Below are 18,355 nucleotides of genomic sequence, written 5' to 3' on the forward strand. Positions count from 1 at the left end.
ATCAGCTCTCCCATGGTTACACAGATCCACCTCTGACCTGCTTCTGTGTGATGTTCTAAGGATGTCACACAGATGCTTGCCACCTTTCTTTAACTCTGTTCATTTTGGAGACTGGCATGGTGCATTATTAAAACGCCCAGGAGGGGGAAAGAACAGAGTGAGAGGAGGAGGAGACAGCAGGAAGGTGTGGGGAAGGAGAGCCAAGTAGGTGAGAAAACTGGCATTCCCCATGAAGTCCCACCTGCCAGTCTGCAGGGTACCGATGTATCCTGCCATCCCCCCTGCCAGGCAAAGAGGCTAACTGGCCTGATATTTCAGGACCTTGCCAAGGTCGGTTGTGTCCAAGACTTAACAGTCGTAGGAGTCAGTGGGGGTGTGAGCTGTTCATTTGGTACCCTTTACTGTCGTGAAAGTCAATGACAAAGCACTAAACTGACCTTATGTAGTTTCCAGAAGAGGACTGGAGAGGAATCTCAGCTGTTAAGAGCATGTACTCTTCTTGCATAGGACCTGAGTTTGGTTCCCAACAGCCATGTCAGATGGCTCACAACTGCCTAGGACTCCAAAGCCAGGGGATCTGACACCCTCTTCTGGACTCCATTGGTACTGTACCCACACATACATATACCTATCCACACAGAGAGTTACACATAATTAAAAATGAAGTAAACCATGGGGAGAAAAAAAAGGTAATTGGACATGGGAGGGAAACTTGGAGTGGGGGCCAAATATCAGACACACAAGTGGGCTCCCGACAACCACATTAGTACAGGGAAGCAGCCGATTGTATCACTTTCAATTCAAATGTTGACCTCTATGTCTAGAAGAATGACTGTCAATCTTCCTAATGCTACAACCCTTTAATACAGTTCCTCATGTTGTGACTCCCAACCATAAAATTATTTCATAGTTACTTCATAACTGTAATTTTGCTACCATTATGAATTCTAATGTAAATATCTGATATACGGGATATCTGATATGCAGCCCCTGGGAATGGACCGTTTGACCCCCAGGAGGGTCGAGACCCACAGGTTGAGAACCTCTGATCTAGACCATCACCCCTTCCATCCTAGGGAAGTGGCACAAAATAGCAGTTTCTCACAATGCCAGCAATGTTCATGTCGACAACATTCATGGTCACAACACACAATCATGTATTTTAATCATACAAAATCCAAAGAATTAAATGCCACTAGCTACACCAATTAAAATGAATCTGACAACAGAAAAGAAAAGAAACCCAGGAGAATCTTCTGTCGGAATCCATACAGATGCTCTATGATATTCGTAAGGGATGGTGTCCAATAACTGTCCTAGCATGCTGAGTTTGTTGTCATAACTTCTGAATTCCCATCTCTTCTGGGTGGGGAAAGAAAGTGCATTTTTACAGCCTATCGCTTTAGAGAAACTGCTCTTGTGTACATAAGTGGACAGAAGAATAAATGGCGAGGCACCAGGACTAGCTCAGACAGCAGCGGAGCTCAGAGTCAGACTCAAAACTGCGGAATCAGCTCTGGCTGTTTGAAAAAGACCATGTCATTAGTTCAAAAGGGACAGGGAAGAAACTCCCAACTGTCAACAAGGAAGAAACCCACTGGGAACTACGACAAGTCAGACAAATAGTTTTTTTTTTTCCTACTCTACTTTGAAACAGGTTTTCATATTTGCAATAGGAAAAGATAAGCTGGCTGATAGGTGTGGGTGGACCCTTTCTCCCCCATCTGCCCACCCATTCCTGATCCCGTAGCTTCAAGGTTGGAGCGTGGGTCATTCTCGCTCATTTTCTTTGAAGTAGATTTATCGCTTCTTCCTGTGTGGCTGTGCCTCTTCAGTAGTGAGGTATACCTCTGTAGTAATGTTGGTTCTTTCCAGGGCTGTGGCGTTGATCAATGGTGTGGGCAGATAACAATTCAACGTTCTGATAAAATCACAATTATACAAAAATTATTGCACTTAAAAAAATCAGCCCAGCCCAAGCAGCAAAGGGCCAACTAAACTGTCAGGTAGCGCTGTGCTCCCTGCCCTTTGCGGAGCGTTTTGACATTCCTGGAATCCTTGCGAGTTTGGTCCATCAGACGTCCAGAAGTGAAGATTCCAAAAGATACCATAAGCTCCTTAAGGCTAAGTCTGGATTCTAGGAGGGAGATCACCTCCTTGGCCATGTACTACACAGCAGGGACTCAATTTAGGTAAAGAGCCCCTACGAAAACTCTGGAAACTAGAGAGCATGGGTAGATACGATGTCCTCACCTGTGGATGAGAGAAAGATGGTTAGCAACCTGATACATCAACAACCTCCTCCCAATATCACCCCAATAATATATACAACTCGTGGGGGCCTGAATTTATCTGTGTATCTTTTGGGGACTTGTCCTTTCCATGGCTCTGAATACTTTCTCTCCATTCACACATCTATCTCTTATCTTTCCTCGTGCTTCATCCTTTCAGCTGGCCCATGATGCTCTGGCTTTTACTTGTTGGACAGAGAGGTACCACGATGATACTGTTCTACCACAGTGAAAAGGCACATGTTCTGATCCTTCTGTATTTCTCCAGTGATGGTCTACTGCCCACTCTCACTCTATCAATGACCCCTGTGCCTTTCTATCAACTGAAATACTGCTCTGTTACAACGTGGAGGCTACTTGTTACTTTAGCCAGATCAGATCTTGAGATCAAAATGTGAGTGCACCCCATTGAACATGTCACTAGTGTTTCAGTGACGCTCCCCAATAGCTGCTCACACAAGTGAGTGAAATCTAGGAATTTTTGGAAACCATAATCCTGAGGCTCTGTGGTCAATATTGCTTTTCTTTTGGGGAGTATCCATTCCATCTCAAACTCTTTTGGGGGTCCTCACTCCAGCTCATAATTCTTGTAATCAACACAACATTTGCACAGCTGTCTAGGCAGAGTTGGAAGGCAGTGTCTCTAAGTGGCAGAGAGAAAGCCAGTATCGGAATGCTGAAAGGTTCTGGGCAGAGAGAAAACTAACCACGGACGTCAGAGGTTTCCTCTGCCTCTGTGACCTCAAGGGGGCATTGAAGTTTCAAGCCAACTGTGTGTGACACAGAATACATGATGGGTGTTTGTGAGTCCCTGTGACCACTCCTGTGCTCCTCAGAGTCAGACAGGAAGGCTGTCGTGAAGTCAGAATCACACAAGTCCCCTTACACTAAGAGCTTCTCTTCTTACGGCTCTGGATCCAGAACTAGGACTTGCTGACGTTCTCATAGATGACATCGCTGATGCAGAACTGTTGCTTCTTCCTCAGCCACATCAGCTGCACACACTGATGGATAAAGATGTACTGCTCCTAGGAGAGACCACAGAGGCAGGCCTCAGAGTGGAGCATGTGTGCTGAGGAGGCACCCGTGCAGGCGGCGTGATGGTCAGGATCTGGTGCAGAGGGAAGCCACTTGCATGTCTTTACAGAGACAACGCTGTAACTTGACAACCCAAGGTACTGAACTTTGAAGGTATTTTATCAGTGATAGATCCTAGAACATCATTTCCTGCGTGTGTGTGTTTGCGTGTGTGTGTACACACACATCTGTGAACATGTCCATATATGTGCATTTACGTGAACACGTGTGTGGGCCAGAGGTCAGCATCAAACATCTTCCTCTATCGTTCTCCACTTTATTTTTATGGCACAAGTTCCCTCACTGAACCTGGTGCTTAATGATTTGGCAAGACCAGTTGGCTAGCAAGCTCCAAGCGTCCTCTGTCTCTGTCTCCCGGCACTAGGAATATAGGCTACTGTCCTGATGCCCTGCTTCTAATTTGGGTGCTAGGGACACGAACTCAGTCCCCTATGCCTGGACAGAAAGTTCTGTACCCACTGGGCTGTCACCTCTGATGCCCCATACAGCAGAATTTATGTCCTGTCATTTTCTAGCTTTATTGAGGAATGGTAAGTAATATGTGGGTAAACTATAAAACGTGATATGATACACATAGGGAGATGGTTATCAGACATGTCAGTGAATGGTGGCCATTCTCCTTTCTGGTGATGATAGTACTTCCAGAACTTCTCTCTCAGCGAATTTCAGGTACCCAGCCCCAGCTTTCTAAGGTGAAGCTGCTGCATGGTGCAGGTCTTCATGGCACAGTGCTGAAGGCCATGACATGTAGCATGGTGGGTTTTGGAAACTAAAGAATTCCCACTCTTTATACATTGACACAAACTCTAGAAGTATAAATTAGGCAATGAACATGAAGAGGGAAAGAGGGGTTAATTCCTTGCTGATTATAATACAAAAGGAGATCCTAAAATTGAAAGCAATAGGGAAAATACAAAGAAAAGTTTCACCTCCTCTATGCTACAAATGGCAAAAGAGAGAAGCATATTGGAAGAGAGATGCTTTTGAAGTTACTCCACAGTGGCAAAGAGTTAGCTTTTGTTGGATGGTCTCACAGATCAGGAACACCTACAGATAAACAATCACTATACACCACATGCCAGGGAAGGACAAACTGTCTTGTATTCCTAATTTGTGTCCATGTTTATTAGGGATTTTTAAAGCAAGTAGAAGGAATATTAAGACATATGCAAATTGTGGCCGAGTAGTTGGGTGGGGTGGCACATGTCAGTCATTTCAGCTGGAGGGAGGAGGCTGAGGCAGGAGGAACAAGAGTTGGATGGCAGCATTGGCTGCACAATGAGACTCTGTCTCAAAAAGTAAAGTTTAAGTAGGGAAAAATGTAAATTAAAATGTTTATTTTCATCTATGAACAGCTGATGTAGGTGTGTCTTCTATCTATCTGATGATTTCATTGGTTAATTAATAAAGAAACTGCTTGGCCTGATAGGTCAGAACATAGGTGGGTGCAGTAGACAGAACAGGATGCTGGGAGTGAGGCAGATGCCTTGGGCAGTCGCCATGCCTCTCCTCTCCAAGACAGACGCAGGTTAAGATCTCTCCTGGTAAGCCACCCTTCGTGGTGCTACACAGATTACTAAATATGGGTTAAAGCAAGATGTGAGAATTAGTTAATAAGAGGCTGAAACTAATGGGCCAGGCAGTGTTTAAACGAATACAGTTTGTGTGTTGTTATTTTGGGGCATAAGCTAGTGTAGATGGAGCGGCGGGGCTGTGTCCCGCTACCCGGCTAGCTTTACACAAAATAATTACATGGAAACTGTATTCTTTTAAATACCACCTGGCCCTTTGGTTCCAACCTCTTATTGGCTAACTCTCACATTTTGACTAACCCATATTTAGTAATCCGTGTAGCACCACGAGGTGGTTGCTTACCTGGAGAGATCTTAACCTGCATCCATCTCGGAGAGGAGAAGCATGGCGACTCCCTATGGTGACTGCCTGAAGCATCTCCTCACTGCCTTCTACCCAGCATTCTGTTCTGTTTATTCCGCCTACCTAATTTTCTGTCTCTTAAAGGGCCAAGGCAGTTTCTCTATTAATAATGAAAGTAACACATAGACACTCCTCCATCAAGCTAGCCAGGCGGCCAGGAGCTGGGCGGCAGGAACACAGCCCGCTGCTCATCATTACAAACAGCACAGCTAAAGAAGGGGAAAAGAACACACAGTAATAATTTTGAGCTTATTAAGGTAGTCATCATTTCTTATTGTTAGAGAGGTAAAATTAATAAATGGTGTGGGCACAGATAATAGCATAAAGTAGCAAAAGCTGAAGTTAATGCTCAATAGATCATGTGCTTTCTAAACAGACACAGACAATGGGAAAATGCAGAAAAATATTCAATGTTCTACAAATAAGAAAGCAATAGAAAGAAACATTCATCTTTGAAATGGAGTTTAAGAGCTTTGGGTAGTTTGTGATATATGTTTATGTGTGTATATTAATACACTATGTGAAAATTCAATGTGAAAGAAAGGCACACATATGTGTGTAACACATATATATGTATGTATGTAACATACATGACTGAAAGCTGAGATAAAATCCCCTAGATATTAAGGTTAGTTATCTCTGTGCCACTAAATAAGTTGATTTCATGGGCTTTCTCCTTCTTTACTACAATTGTTTCATTATAGGTGGTACAATTAAACATCACCCCTAAATAATCCAGCCAAGAGGGCCACAGGATTTTAAACGGTCTCATGTAAACAACTTAACACAAAAGATAAAAACAAATGCTTCAAGCCCCAGCAGGCTGGAACCTCACCTGTGTGTTCTGAACAAGCTTTGGAGAAAACACGTTCCCTTATGTTGCGATAACACAACACTGAGCCCCGGCACACTGAGCCACCCGCCGTGGTCCTCACACGTCGCTCCCTTATTTCTGGGGTTATATGAACACTGGGAATGGACTCTCACTCCACAGCTGCCCACTAGCCAAACTTTGCGTCAAAACCACAAACAAACATAACCCATTTTCCTCAGTGGTGCAGTCACAGGGAAGTTGCCCCTGCTCCTGTAAATCATCCCTCATCCCTGCTCTTAAAAGTGCTGTAATTAGGTTCCTTGGATCACACAAAGATGTGAAAGTAGAAAGAAGACTAATTGGGAAGGGCAGGGGCTCAATGGGAGTGGGACAAGAGAGTAATGGGGGTAAGTGAATGCGATCAAAATCAGTTATACACACGTGTACAAATGCCGTGATGAATCTCACTGTTATATATAATTCATCTAATTATTATGTATAATTAGTATATACTAAATAAAATATCTGAAAATCCAAACCAAGCAAAAGCAATCATAACAATGACAAAACCATAAAGCATTGGAAAAAGTAAGTAAAAGACTATTTATGGACAAATCCATAAGACCCAGAAAAAGCCAAGCTGCCCATAGTGAGGACAATCTGCTCAAAGCAAAACCCCAAATGACCTCCAGAGAGGCAATTGGAAGAAAAACAAACGAAATGTTTGCTAAGAATAGAATAGAGTGCAGGGGAAAGAAGGAGGGGGTTCCAACCATCTGTAGGTAGTGTAGTCTGAATTCAAAGCACTTGTATGGATCTTGTCATCTTATATATAAGACATCTGCTATATTCTTTATGACAATGCACGAGAATTTCCAGCAGCTTTAGAGATGAGAAGTGAGAACCGGAAGCGGCGACCCTGATTCGTGAAGCCCTAAAGCTGAGGTTCTGGCCCTCTCCCCAGGTTCGGGCTCTGTGTCATCTCTCCACACCAGGATGGAGAAGTCCCGAAGTATGCCAATCAAATGAAAATGGTCAGGACCGAAAGGTCTGGTCTCCAGAGAGACCCCGAGGACATGGCTACTTGAGTTAGTCACTTTGGCCATTCCAGGGGATTGCATGGTGTGTTGAAATCAAGGAGGTCAGCAGTGTGGAGAAGGTCGGAAAATTAGCAACCAAGACAAGAAGAAATGTGCTGCTCCATCCCTGGGTTGATTGTGGCCAGGAAGACCAGCGCTCAGCTGGAGACAGATTCTGTCCTCTTGATTGGCATGCTTGATTGACAAGCTCAGGGAAAAATCATTTTGTTCTTTGTTCTTTACTTATTAAGCAAGTAAATTAGCAGGCAGTGGGATTCAAATGTGAGTGGGCTGAAGGACAATGTGAGATAAATCCACTTAGCATTGGAAAATACAGGTTGGACCAGGGAGAACAGAGAAACAAGGAAAAATTAGATAAATGAACAAGATGTTCTAGATCTAACCGATAAAACAGGCATAAACACACAAGCAGACGGTGTCCATTGGACTGCTGAGGGAACTCAAGGGGAGAGCTGGGGGGTTGGAAAGACAGGAAGCCACAAGGCCTGGGCTAGACCTGGGCCCCTTTCATGACTTTGAATCTCCCAGCAAGTTCCTGGAAGGAAAGACACACTTTCAAATGACTGTTTTCATGGAGATGTCAACCAGAAATGAGACTGTAAAGAAGGAAGCCAGACACCTAAAACTGCGGGCAAAAATAAGGGAGAAAACAAAGCATTGTCCTAGCTGCGTGGGAAGCCTGCCCCATGGAGACAGGCCTGGCTTCGGCGATTATCATACCTGAAGACAAATACTGGAGCGGGGAATGAGCGGGAGGACCCATGTATACAAAAGCAGTTTTTAAAGACGGATAGTTGTCAAAAATCAAAAGTAAACAGTCTGTCATCAACATCTATAAAGTTAAAAGCGTATCAATGGAGAAAGTCTGTCAGATAATTCAACCAGCAAGATGCTTAAAATAAGACGTCTTTTGAAATGTGGGGATTTATACATATTACATAGGAATATGTTTTATAAAATGTATATCGCATATAATGGACATGGTTTGATTGCATACTGGGATATGTGTTTATGGAAGTTGAAAACCAAAAGTTCGGGCTCAGATCCAGCCCCCATTTCTGCCCTTCCCATCTTCCCCCTTCCAACTTCAGATGCTCTATTTTATTCAGACTCACTGAGGATAAACAATTAGAGCTGCCTGTGTGCGCATGGGTAGGACATCTTCTGGATCCTGGGTAGCTTCCCGTGTCCTGCTTCCCTGCAGAAACCTGACTGCCTCTCCCTAGAGTCACCCACCAATTGTCCACAGCACCCCCGTGCCCACATCCCCCTCTCCACGCTGGGATTTTGCCTGGTCTGATCTTACACAGGTTGTCCTTACTGCTGCTGCAGTTCACGTTGGCAACTGCTCTGCTGTTCAGAAAACAATGCTTCCTTATCATTATCTGCGGCCTCTGGCTCTTGTTATCTTTCTGCCCCCTCTTTCAAGAGGATCGCTGAGGCTCTGGAGGAAGGAGTGTGATATGGACTTCCCCTTTAAGGCTGGTCACTCAGCAGTCTCCTGCAACCTGACCAGTTGTGGGCCTCCCTGTGAGTTGCCATCTACTGCAACAAGAAGCTTCTCTGAAAGGGACAAGATCCTGCCTAGGGTCTGCTTCCTAATTGTCATTAAGGTATCTGAATGTTAGTGGGTCATTGACCCAAACTACTGTGATCTGGATGCAAACCGGCGACAAATACATTCGAATAACTCTGCTCAGACTGAGCTGGAAAGATGGGGCGGGAAGAAAAGCAAACAAGGATAAGAAAGTCAATGTGGAACCTACTCTGCCATTACCCTCCGGGCTATTTGAGTTACATTGCCATCTAGTGGTGCTTGGTGGAGCCTGCAGGAGGAAGAACAAGACATTAAAAGAAACGTCTGGTTATGAGAGAGGTCTGGCTTGACCTTGTTCTATTCCTCAAGCCTTCCCCTCCCACACGCTCCTCCAGGAAATGCTCTATTGTACCCTTGAGGCCAGGGAGGGAGTGATCTTATAGACAAGTGATTTGGATTATAAAGAAGCCTCTGTACTTGGGTTTTTGCACACACACACACACACACACACACACACACACACACACGCGCGCGCGCACACACACACACAGATCCTCTCTGGCTGTTGCTAGTGGGCTGTGCAATGTGGCCCGGAGCTGTCCTTCCTGGGTGAGTCCATCCTAAGGTTTCAAGGGAATGAACGACTTGAGAGAAGAACAGGCAGAGGGAACACTGGTTAATAACCCCAGGGGAATTCTGGGGTGCACCATCCTTTTATTGGTTTAAGGGGATGGGACAGTGATGGTGGAATGAGACTGGCAAACCTTAAAGCCAGGAGAGACAGAATGCACAAATAGAACCAGAAGTTGTCATCTAAAGTGAATGGAGACAGAGTCACATGGAGAAAAAAAAAACCAAAGCAGTGGCAAACTTATTGACCAGCCTGTCATCTCAAGTATAAGTCAAACCGTATCTGTCCTACAGTCTCCCTTTGGTGGCCCTTATCCAGAATGACTGCTACCTTCAGCGAGCTCCATACTACCCAAAAGGCTTTTATTCTATTGCAGACACATCTACAGGCTCCATGTCCCTATAAGGCAGAGGAAGCCAGAATGAGTATAGTTACTTACACACGATATAAGAGGCTAATACCTATTTATTTTGTACTGGGGTCATCTGAAATAAACACAGCAAGAAAATGGGAAAGACAGATGTGAAATCACCCCCACAGCCCTATTAAAACATGGAGTTGGATAATGGGGGCTTTCGGTCAAGTGCAAACTTAAAGCATACATATTGTTTCAGTTCCTACCTCTGTCTGGACCATTGACATCCGGTATGACCTCATTTCCGAAACCAGTCCTAAGATGTCCACAAATTCATGGTCTCGAATGTGCTGCAAGAGCCTGTCCAGGGCAATGAAGGTTCCTGTTCGTCCCACACCGGCACTGCAAAAGAAGGTTCAGATGGCATGTGAGTCACAGCAGGCTTCCGTACTGCTGGAAGTCAACCGGAAATGCTTAAAGCCGCTAGCAGCGATGGGGAAAAACTCTCCTCACACAATGTCTTCTGCTCAGCTGTGTCTTGAGAATGCAGACCTGGTTAGGCTTGCTTAGGTGTCATATTTTTGACCATCACTGATTCTTCCTTAAAGAGGCAATAGTTTGCACCACTTCTGCCCTGGGGTCTCTGGTTTTGGAGGAGAGTAAAGACTCTCCATTAGAGCTGGTCCTCCCTCCCCCTAAGGTAGGGTTGCACAATATCAGCCTTCTGTCTCAGGAACCTGGAACCCTGCTCACAGGTTTGGTTTACACGCCCACTACCTAACTCTAGCTTAGGGCCAGAGACCTTTGTACACGTTCAGCTCCCTGTCACAGACTGTGCCTTTATTGATCTGTCCCAGGAATCTGCATGAAATTCCCAGTGATCATTTAAGTAACTGCTTTAAAGTCAAAGCTAACGCTTGAAGGCCTTCTCATGCGGTCTCTGGATCCCAGCGCTCAGAGTGTGGCTAGATGTGGACCGCTATTGCCAGCTCTCCACACAGGCTCCACCTCTCCATGTCAAAGCCGCTCTCTTCTCTTCTTCCCATCACCCAGAGGGCGGAGGGCTCTGAACTCTAAATCACACTCACGTTGTGGACAAAGAAACGGTTGAAGCCAATTTACATGTGGGATTTGCTAGAGGAAAAAAAAAAAACACTAAACTAAAAGCCTCAAGTTCAGAGCTCAATTTGCTTTTTTTTATTAGATAATTCTTCTCTCCCGGGGCTTCTCAGAGGAAATGATCTTCCACTAAGTACATCCCTGTCAAGTCCCACCCCGAACAGCACCTCCTGGCAGCTGTGGGAGGAGTGTGTGCCTTTGACCCCACAGCTGCAAGCCGCAAGAGAATTGTTTGGAGAATAATCTCATTTTTCAGCAGTCAGCTTGGAAACTGCGAAAGTGGGCAGATGAGAAGGACTGGGTCCTCCTTCAATGGCGACTTAGCAGCTCACCAGCACTTCTGATCTTGAATATTCACACATGAAACACACACACACACACACACCCCACAGAAGAACACACACAGATACACACGGCATCAACATTATGGCTCATAGAGACAAGGTAGTAGATCCCAGGTTCGAGATGTATTTGCTCTTGATGGACTCGTTGCTAATGCCTGCGCTGACATCACAACCCTACTTCGTACAAGGAATTAGGATGAATTGGGATTTAAAGTAATGTTAGGAGCCATTCATCCCATTTTACTTTCGCTTCTGAAATTCCAAACGCAATTCTGAAGTGCAACCACACTTATCAACATACTAAATACTTTTATGTTTTCTTTCCCGCTGCTTTCTCTTAAGTCTATTTAGACTGTTCTGAGTCGTGAGAAGCTTTGTAGAATTTGACCTAAGATTTATTGTGCTATATTCACTCTAGGGTTCGACGGTGATGTCACATGGTATTTGGCCGTTGGAGACCCATATGTGGAGATCTGAATCGTAATTTCTGTGCTCTAGTTGAGTGAACTTTTGTACATCTTTGCATCTCTCTGTTATGTTCTTTTGCTTTTAAAATTGGGATAATAACATCAATTTTAAGCTGAGCATCAAGGCACATGCCTATAATTCCAGGACACAGGAAGCTGAGACAGGAGAATGACTACAAGGCTAGCCTGGGCTAGAGAGTGAATTTAAGGCTAGACAGGGCTACAAAGTAAGATTCTATCTCATAAAAGAGCAAATTAAAAAAAATATTTCCCACAGTCTCTAGTAATAAATGAACCATATGATAAGGAAGCAGTATATACAGTAAAACAACTAGACACAGACTCAAAAATCATAATTAATTTAAAGAAAGAAAGCCATGGTATTTATAATATGATGGTTAACATTTCAAGTTAATAGGACCCAGATCCACCTAGGACAATGGTTCTCAACCTTGCTAATGCTGCAACCCTTTAATACAGTTGCTCATGTTGTAGTGATCCCCAACCCTAAAATTATTTCCAATGCTGCTTCATAACTGTAATTAGTCCTAATGTAAATATCTGATATGCAGGATATCTGATATGCAACCCTTGTGAAAAAGTTGTTCAACCCCCGAAGGGGTCACAATCCAGACTGAGAACCACTGGCCGAGAGACAAGCACCTTTTATGGCTGGGAGGGAGTTTCTAGACAGGTTGACTGAAGGCAGGCAACACCATCGCACAGGCTGTGGCCCCTGCTTGAATAAAGAAGAGAATGCTGGCCACTGTCAGTATTCATCTCTCTCTGCTCACGACAGTGGCTACCTTAAGTCCTCACCACTATGATGTCCCACCAAGACAGACTGAACCCTTGAACTAAGTCAACTTTCTTAAGTGGTCATTGTCAGCGAGACAGGTAACTAAGAGGAAATGCCAGACGAAGGTTACCTGCAGTGGATGATCATGGGCCCTTTGCTCTTGGTGGCTTGCTGTCGGACCATGAATACAAACTGTAGGATGCTTTCGGCAGCATTTGCTGGAGGCACACCGTGATCAGGCCAGGCCGTGTAGTTGAAATGCATGACGTCTTGTGCCTCATCAGCCTGTAGGGGAGAAACACCAAAGACCATGGATTAGTCACTGGCATGGCCCGAGCCACCATGGCATAGCAAGCTGGTACTATATTCTATTGCTTTTCATCCCCCGTCCCTTCCCAACTCTGAGCCCTGGCATGGTACTCATCAGGTCCTGAAGAGAAAAGTTAATTATAATTGTATAAAGCCCCCAAAGATGGAGACACAGGCTAACCCATATCTATTAACTAGAGGCTAAGACCAAGAGCTTATGTAGACTCAGGTTGACACCCTGCCTCTGCCATTCAGAAGCTGCCTCAGGCCTGGCCAATGAATTTTTGAAAACAATTGTTTGTGTCCTACTTGGGGCTCTCTTCCAGCCCAATATATCACATTCCCTGCTAGTGAAACCACTGGTCCTTCATCCAGAGACATTCTCTAGCCAATGAGCTTTCCTGGAAAATTCCCAAGAGATCACATTCATGTGCCAAAGCATCCTGCAGATAAAGACTATTATCAGTGTGCAAAAATCCGTCTCTGCATTGGAATGGACCAGCACTAGATTGTCACTCATGTCCCGGCATTCTTGGGAGATATGACTGAAGTCCAGCTCTAGCTGGATGCACAGCTGCATATGGCACCACATTCGCTTTAAGCCCACCAATGCAGATCTTTTGAGATCAGCTCTGCTTAGTCTCCAATAAGTTATAAGAATAACTTGTTCCCTTTTTAATTGTGAGGCTGGTTCCCAAACCAGGCTCTTCTCAAGTATCTGGTTCATCTCTCATCCATCAAACTTGCAAAGATCCTACAATCTGCTCTGGATAGAATATTCTAGCAAATCTGTAGACGGTTTGGGGTTCAAGTTTATATTCAAGTAGCAAAGAGAAATGAATTGCAAAGGGCAAAACCGTACACTCTTAAGCAGAATTTGCATCTGTATCAGTAAATTTTTATGTAAATAATAGGTGCAAGTACATGGTAAGATTTACAGTGATAACAATACCATCACGTCAACTATATCCACCGTCTCTTTGGCTCCCAAGAGCATATGCCACTCACAGGCAGCATAAAGCGCTCAGAGGCTCTTGTTCCAGGCACACAGTGTAATAATGACCATGAAGATGTGTTCTGGCTTTCCTTATGTCACCAAAGTAACTCCTCCATAATAAACTGTGCAGAATATCAACTATTCAACACCCTGAGTGTTTCAAGTTAGTTGCCTGATAGTCTGGCTTGTCTACAAAGGCTCATAAAACACGCCAACTCTGTTCACATGCTGATCATTGTATTGCCTTTCCACGATCATAGTCCAATATAGCTAATCTGAAAATGTCATTGGCTAAAAAGTATAAGTGGATATAAAACGAGGAAAGCCACTAGGGTCCTTAGTCTCCTTCCAGCTCCAGAGCAGGGCCATGGGACTGGCAGCATCCTTTCCAGGTGATAGCAAAGCCTGGCGTCCCATGGGAATCAGTAACTTGTTGATATTTATTTAATTCACACCAGTCTCCAAATGCTGGGGGAGTAGCAAGCTGGCATTAAAGTCGTTTTCCTTGCTTAAACGAGAAAACCCTTCTGTTTGATCTGACTCGGCTATCCTGAGTTCTCTTCCTCTGATATTCTCATTATTTGTATCTTGTTGAAAAGATTCTTTCAAACTTACTTTACGCATCTCAATATGGAGCAAAGAAAGAAGGGCTGGTGTGGACAAAACTTAAGGGGAAAAATTGCTTGCCTGACCAATTTAGGTTCTGCCAGTTTACTGCCTGAAGAGGGCGCTCCTGCCACCAGATGCTGGTGTCCTCTGAGCCTCCTTACAGGCAAACACTGTTGTTTGCTGCATTATTTCTGATCACTGAAAGATGGGGCTGTCATTTAAGACCAAGGACAAGAAGCATATTATTGCTCACACTATGATCTATGTAAGTCTTCCCTGTAAAAAGAGCAGGCATGAGAACAGACCCCACATTGTACTCTACTTCTTTCCCAGCTCCCAGATGCAAACGTGGGAAAAGATTTGTTCTCTATTCTTTAGCAATTTGCACTGGCTTCCCCACTGAAGCAGCCCAGAAAGCAAGCTCAGTTTAAATGGCATCAAGATGGTGAAATATCACCATTGGTTGTAGAAAAGTCAATTGACTCGGGTAGCACTTCATTCATTCTGAAATAACTCATTCTCAGATACGTTCATTGCGGAGAGAAAGAGCACTTGCTGGTGAAACTGACAGTACTGAAGGGTGGAGGAGGCGAAGAAAGAAAACCGCCATGGATATGTGCTTAGCTGGAGCAGTGTGCAGGGGACTCCAAGGCAGGCAAGGAGGGGCTCAAGTCGCAGAGCCTGGGAAGGCTTCATAAAGGAGTGTCAGTAGTCCAGTTAGCTGCTTGGGGAACAAGAAAGAGCTGGACAATTCAAAAGGAGGGAAGGGACAAAAAAAGCCTGCTACACACACACTGGGGGTGTGCCTGGATTTTTTTTTTTTTACACACCCCAGAGAAAGCTACCGTTTACAGCTAGTAGATAAGAACTGGTTTATTACTTCTACACCAGTGAGTTAGTGGCTAACTGAGTGCTTCTGTTGTATTGGGTAACCTTTGTTTACATAAAGACACATTTTCTGGAAAGGGCTAGGTAGGTATTTTAGTATTTTTAGATATTGCGCCCTGTAGTTTCCGTGGAAGTCACAGATAATATATAACAAATAAATGTTGCCTGTGAGCCAACAGAACACTAGGCACACTGAAGTTTGAGTTTCATATATTTGAAGTATAATATTTTATGTGAAATTACCTTTAAAATTTTTTTCTTGGGGGGCTGGGACTTAAGATATTTAGTTAAGGCGAGCCCCATACTCCTTGTCCTCCTGCCTCAGCCTTCTAAGAGCTGGGTAGTTGGTATGTACCACCATGTCTATGAATGGCCAAAGCCCATGTTTGTGAAGAAGGAACTCCAAAATTTGCATCTGCCATCTAAGCGCTAGGCTGGTTGACTGTATCTCTAGTCCTTCCAACATTTGAAAGCCCAGAGGACATGCCTAACTGTTATGAGATATTTGATCACACTGTGTGAAGACTTTGCTGTTTTACCTCATCTGCCTGAAGCACCTTCTGTTTGGTTTAAAAGAGGCAAACAGCCAATAGCTAGGCAGGAGAGAACAGGTGGGACTTCCCGGCAGACAGGATTCTGGGAAGAATCTGAGAGGCAGGGTATTTGCCAGTGAGGTCGGAGATACGGTACCTAGGAGAGGTAACAAGCCGTGTGGTGGAACACAGATTAATATAAATGGGTTAAGTTTTAAGAGCTAGTTGGGAACAAGCATAGGCTAAAGCCAAGCTTTCATAATTAATAAATAGTCCCATGTCATTATTTGGAGCTGGCAGTCCAAAGAAAGACCTGTAAAACTCAGGGGGCTTTACAAAACAGGCAGTGGGTGCATTTGGCTGAGCCACAGGAGTCAGTACACCCTCTCCTGCTCAGTGACAGTAGGAAGGGGTATCTCTGCCCACAAAAGAACAAGGCAAGAGGACTCTCCAGTTAAGTTTTTTTTCTCGACAGATAGCTCACTGCCAGGGGACTGTACTGGTAGAAATGCTTTTCTCTCGACAGCAAGCTGAATAACCTTGGCTGATGTGAGCACTGGAACCTAGCACTAACACAAGCAGCCCTCAGAGTCTTGTCAGCTGAGACAGAAGCAGGTAAGGGGACAGACAGATCTTTTTGGAACTTTACCTAACTTTAAAAGAGACATTAAGGAGGTTTAGACATTGAAATCAAGAACAGGATTCTAACTAGTAAGTGTCGGTTCTGATATTTAATTGAACTGTATTCATGCTTTATATATTTGGTGGTCACTCTTATCTGATTAATGCAAGTAATGAGAACCCCGCCCCCTCAGTGTGATTGACAGCCTTGCACAAGTTTGAGAAGGACCAGTGCAGATGTTTCTTTCACCTCCTCTGACCTTCAAAGCCAACATTTCTTCCAAAGCACACTTGATGAAAATAGGGAGTAACTCTGCTGAGTCAGATCTTCTGTCTCCTGCAGGTAGCAGCACGGCAGAGCCTACAGTGCTCCCAGTCTTACATAGTGGTGGTCTGATCTCCAGATCCTCACACAGGGGTACTGGTGGGAGAGCGTAGGGCTGGGGACCACCCTCCCTGTGTCTGTTGAAAACTTACATAATTGATCCGGAAGTGTCTGCTGGCCCAGTCGTCCTGTTCTTCCTCAGAGATCATCTCCACGGTGATGTCACCATAAGCGATGGGTTCTTGTGTGAATGGCCAGTAGTGGTCACATTTTACCTAGGCAAAAACAATATGATTTTCATAAACAAACAAACAAACAAACAAACAAACAAAAAGAAGCAGGGAAGAAATAGAGTATGTGCTCACTGACAGGCAGCGAAGACCCTCATTTCAGAAGAAACATGCAGCCCTGTGGTCAGGGTGAAACCTAGGCAAGTGAGTTGCTTCTCTGATTGGACACAACATCCAGGGTATGAATGGGGTGCAGATGGGGGTACTCGAGGCTAATAGGCACACAGTGCATAGGTACACACCCTCCTTTTCTCATTGCATTGAGTGAGCATGACGATGATATGAGACTTCTGCTGGAGGACCATCTTCCAGAAATCGTTTCTGGTTTCCGGCAGTGGCCCCTGCGTGGCGATGTACTCCTGCGGCGAGTTGTATCCCTGAAAGACGAGAGACAACGTTAACACGTCAGCAGCCACCTTCACTCACACACACCTGCGGGGACAGCTGACATTCTGCCGGTGACAAAGCTGGCAGAGGATCACACACCTACACGGCGTTTTCTCCTTCTTATCATGGGAGAGGTAACTGGAGGGACTGCATGGGTCGGTGTGATCTTAAGTTCTTTATGACTTAAAGCTCTGTGTTGTAGGAGCCCTATCAAATCATGTCCACACCTTTTTATGACCACCACACTCTTTATCGCTGTTTTAAATGCACAGGTGAACAGGTGTGCCCTTTGAATCTGGGCTCGGAACTCTAAACACAAGGGAGAGACTCTTTGGTGTCACCCCCTTCCTTTTACTCTGCTGGTCTCTCATGAAGGTCTGTGAGCCCCTCCCTCTACCTGAGAGTGGTTCTCAACCTGTGGGTCGTGACCCTTATGGGGGGCAAAAGACCCTTTCACAGGGGTCACATATTAGATATCCTGCATTTTAGATGTTTACATTCCGATTCATAACAGTAGCAAAATTACAGTTATGTGATGTAGGAGGGGCATCTGTCTATGTGTTACTCTCATTGGTTAATTAATAAAGAAAACTGCTTGGCCTGATAGGTGGGTGGAGTAGACAGAACAGAATTGTGGGAGAAAGAAAGGAGAGTTAGGCAGACGCCTCAGGCAGTCGCCATAGCTCTCCTCTCCAAGATGGACGCAGGCTAAGATCCTTCCTGGTAAGACACCACCTCGTGGTGCTACACAGATTACTAAATATGGGTTAAAGCAAGATATGAGAATTAGTCAATAAGAGGCTGAAACTAATGGGCCAGGCAGTGTTTAAATGAATACAGTTTCCATGTAATTATTTTGGGTAAAGCTAGCTGGATGGCGGGGAGCGGCCCTCCGCCATTCCATCT

At 44.7% G+C, this 18,355-nt stretch overlaps 1 protein-coding gene across 1 annotated transcript in view; it reads right to left on the reverse strand.

The window, feature by feature from the left end:
* Positions 1-1,133: 1,133 nt before the first annotated feature.
* Positions 1,134-18,355, reverse strand: part of Ptpro (protein tyrosine phosphatase receptor type O) — a 133,070-nt gene continuing 115,848 nt past the window's right edge. Inside the window, exons 30-35 of the mRNA XM_042054499.1 lie at positions 17,305-17,439; positions 16,925-17,047; positions 12,621-12,775; positions 10,028-10,163; positions 3,178-3,319; positions 1,134-2,253 (exon numbers count right to left, since the gene is read on the reverse strand). Of these exons, the coding sequence (XP_041910433.1) occupies positions 3,215-3,319; positions 10,028-10,163; positions 12,621-12,775; positions 16,925-17,047; positions 17,305-17,439 (654 nt within the window). The 3' untranslated portion in view covers positions 1,134-2,253; positions 3,178-3,214. The remainder of the gene's footprint in view (positions 2,254-3,177; positions 3,320-10,027; positions 10,164-12,620; positions 12,776-16,924; positions 17,048-17,304; positions 17,440-18,355) is intronic.

This window comes from Arvicola amphibius, chromosome 2 (assembly GCF_903992535.2).
Source record: "Arvicola amphibius chromosome 2, mArvAmp1.2, whole genome shotgun sequence".
Classification (NCBI taxonomy): Eukaryota; Metazoa; Chordata; class Mammalia; order Rodentia; family Cricetidae; genus Arvicola; species Arvicola amphibius.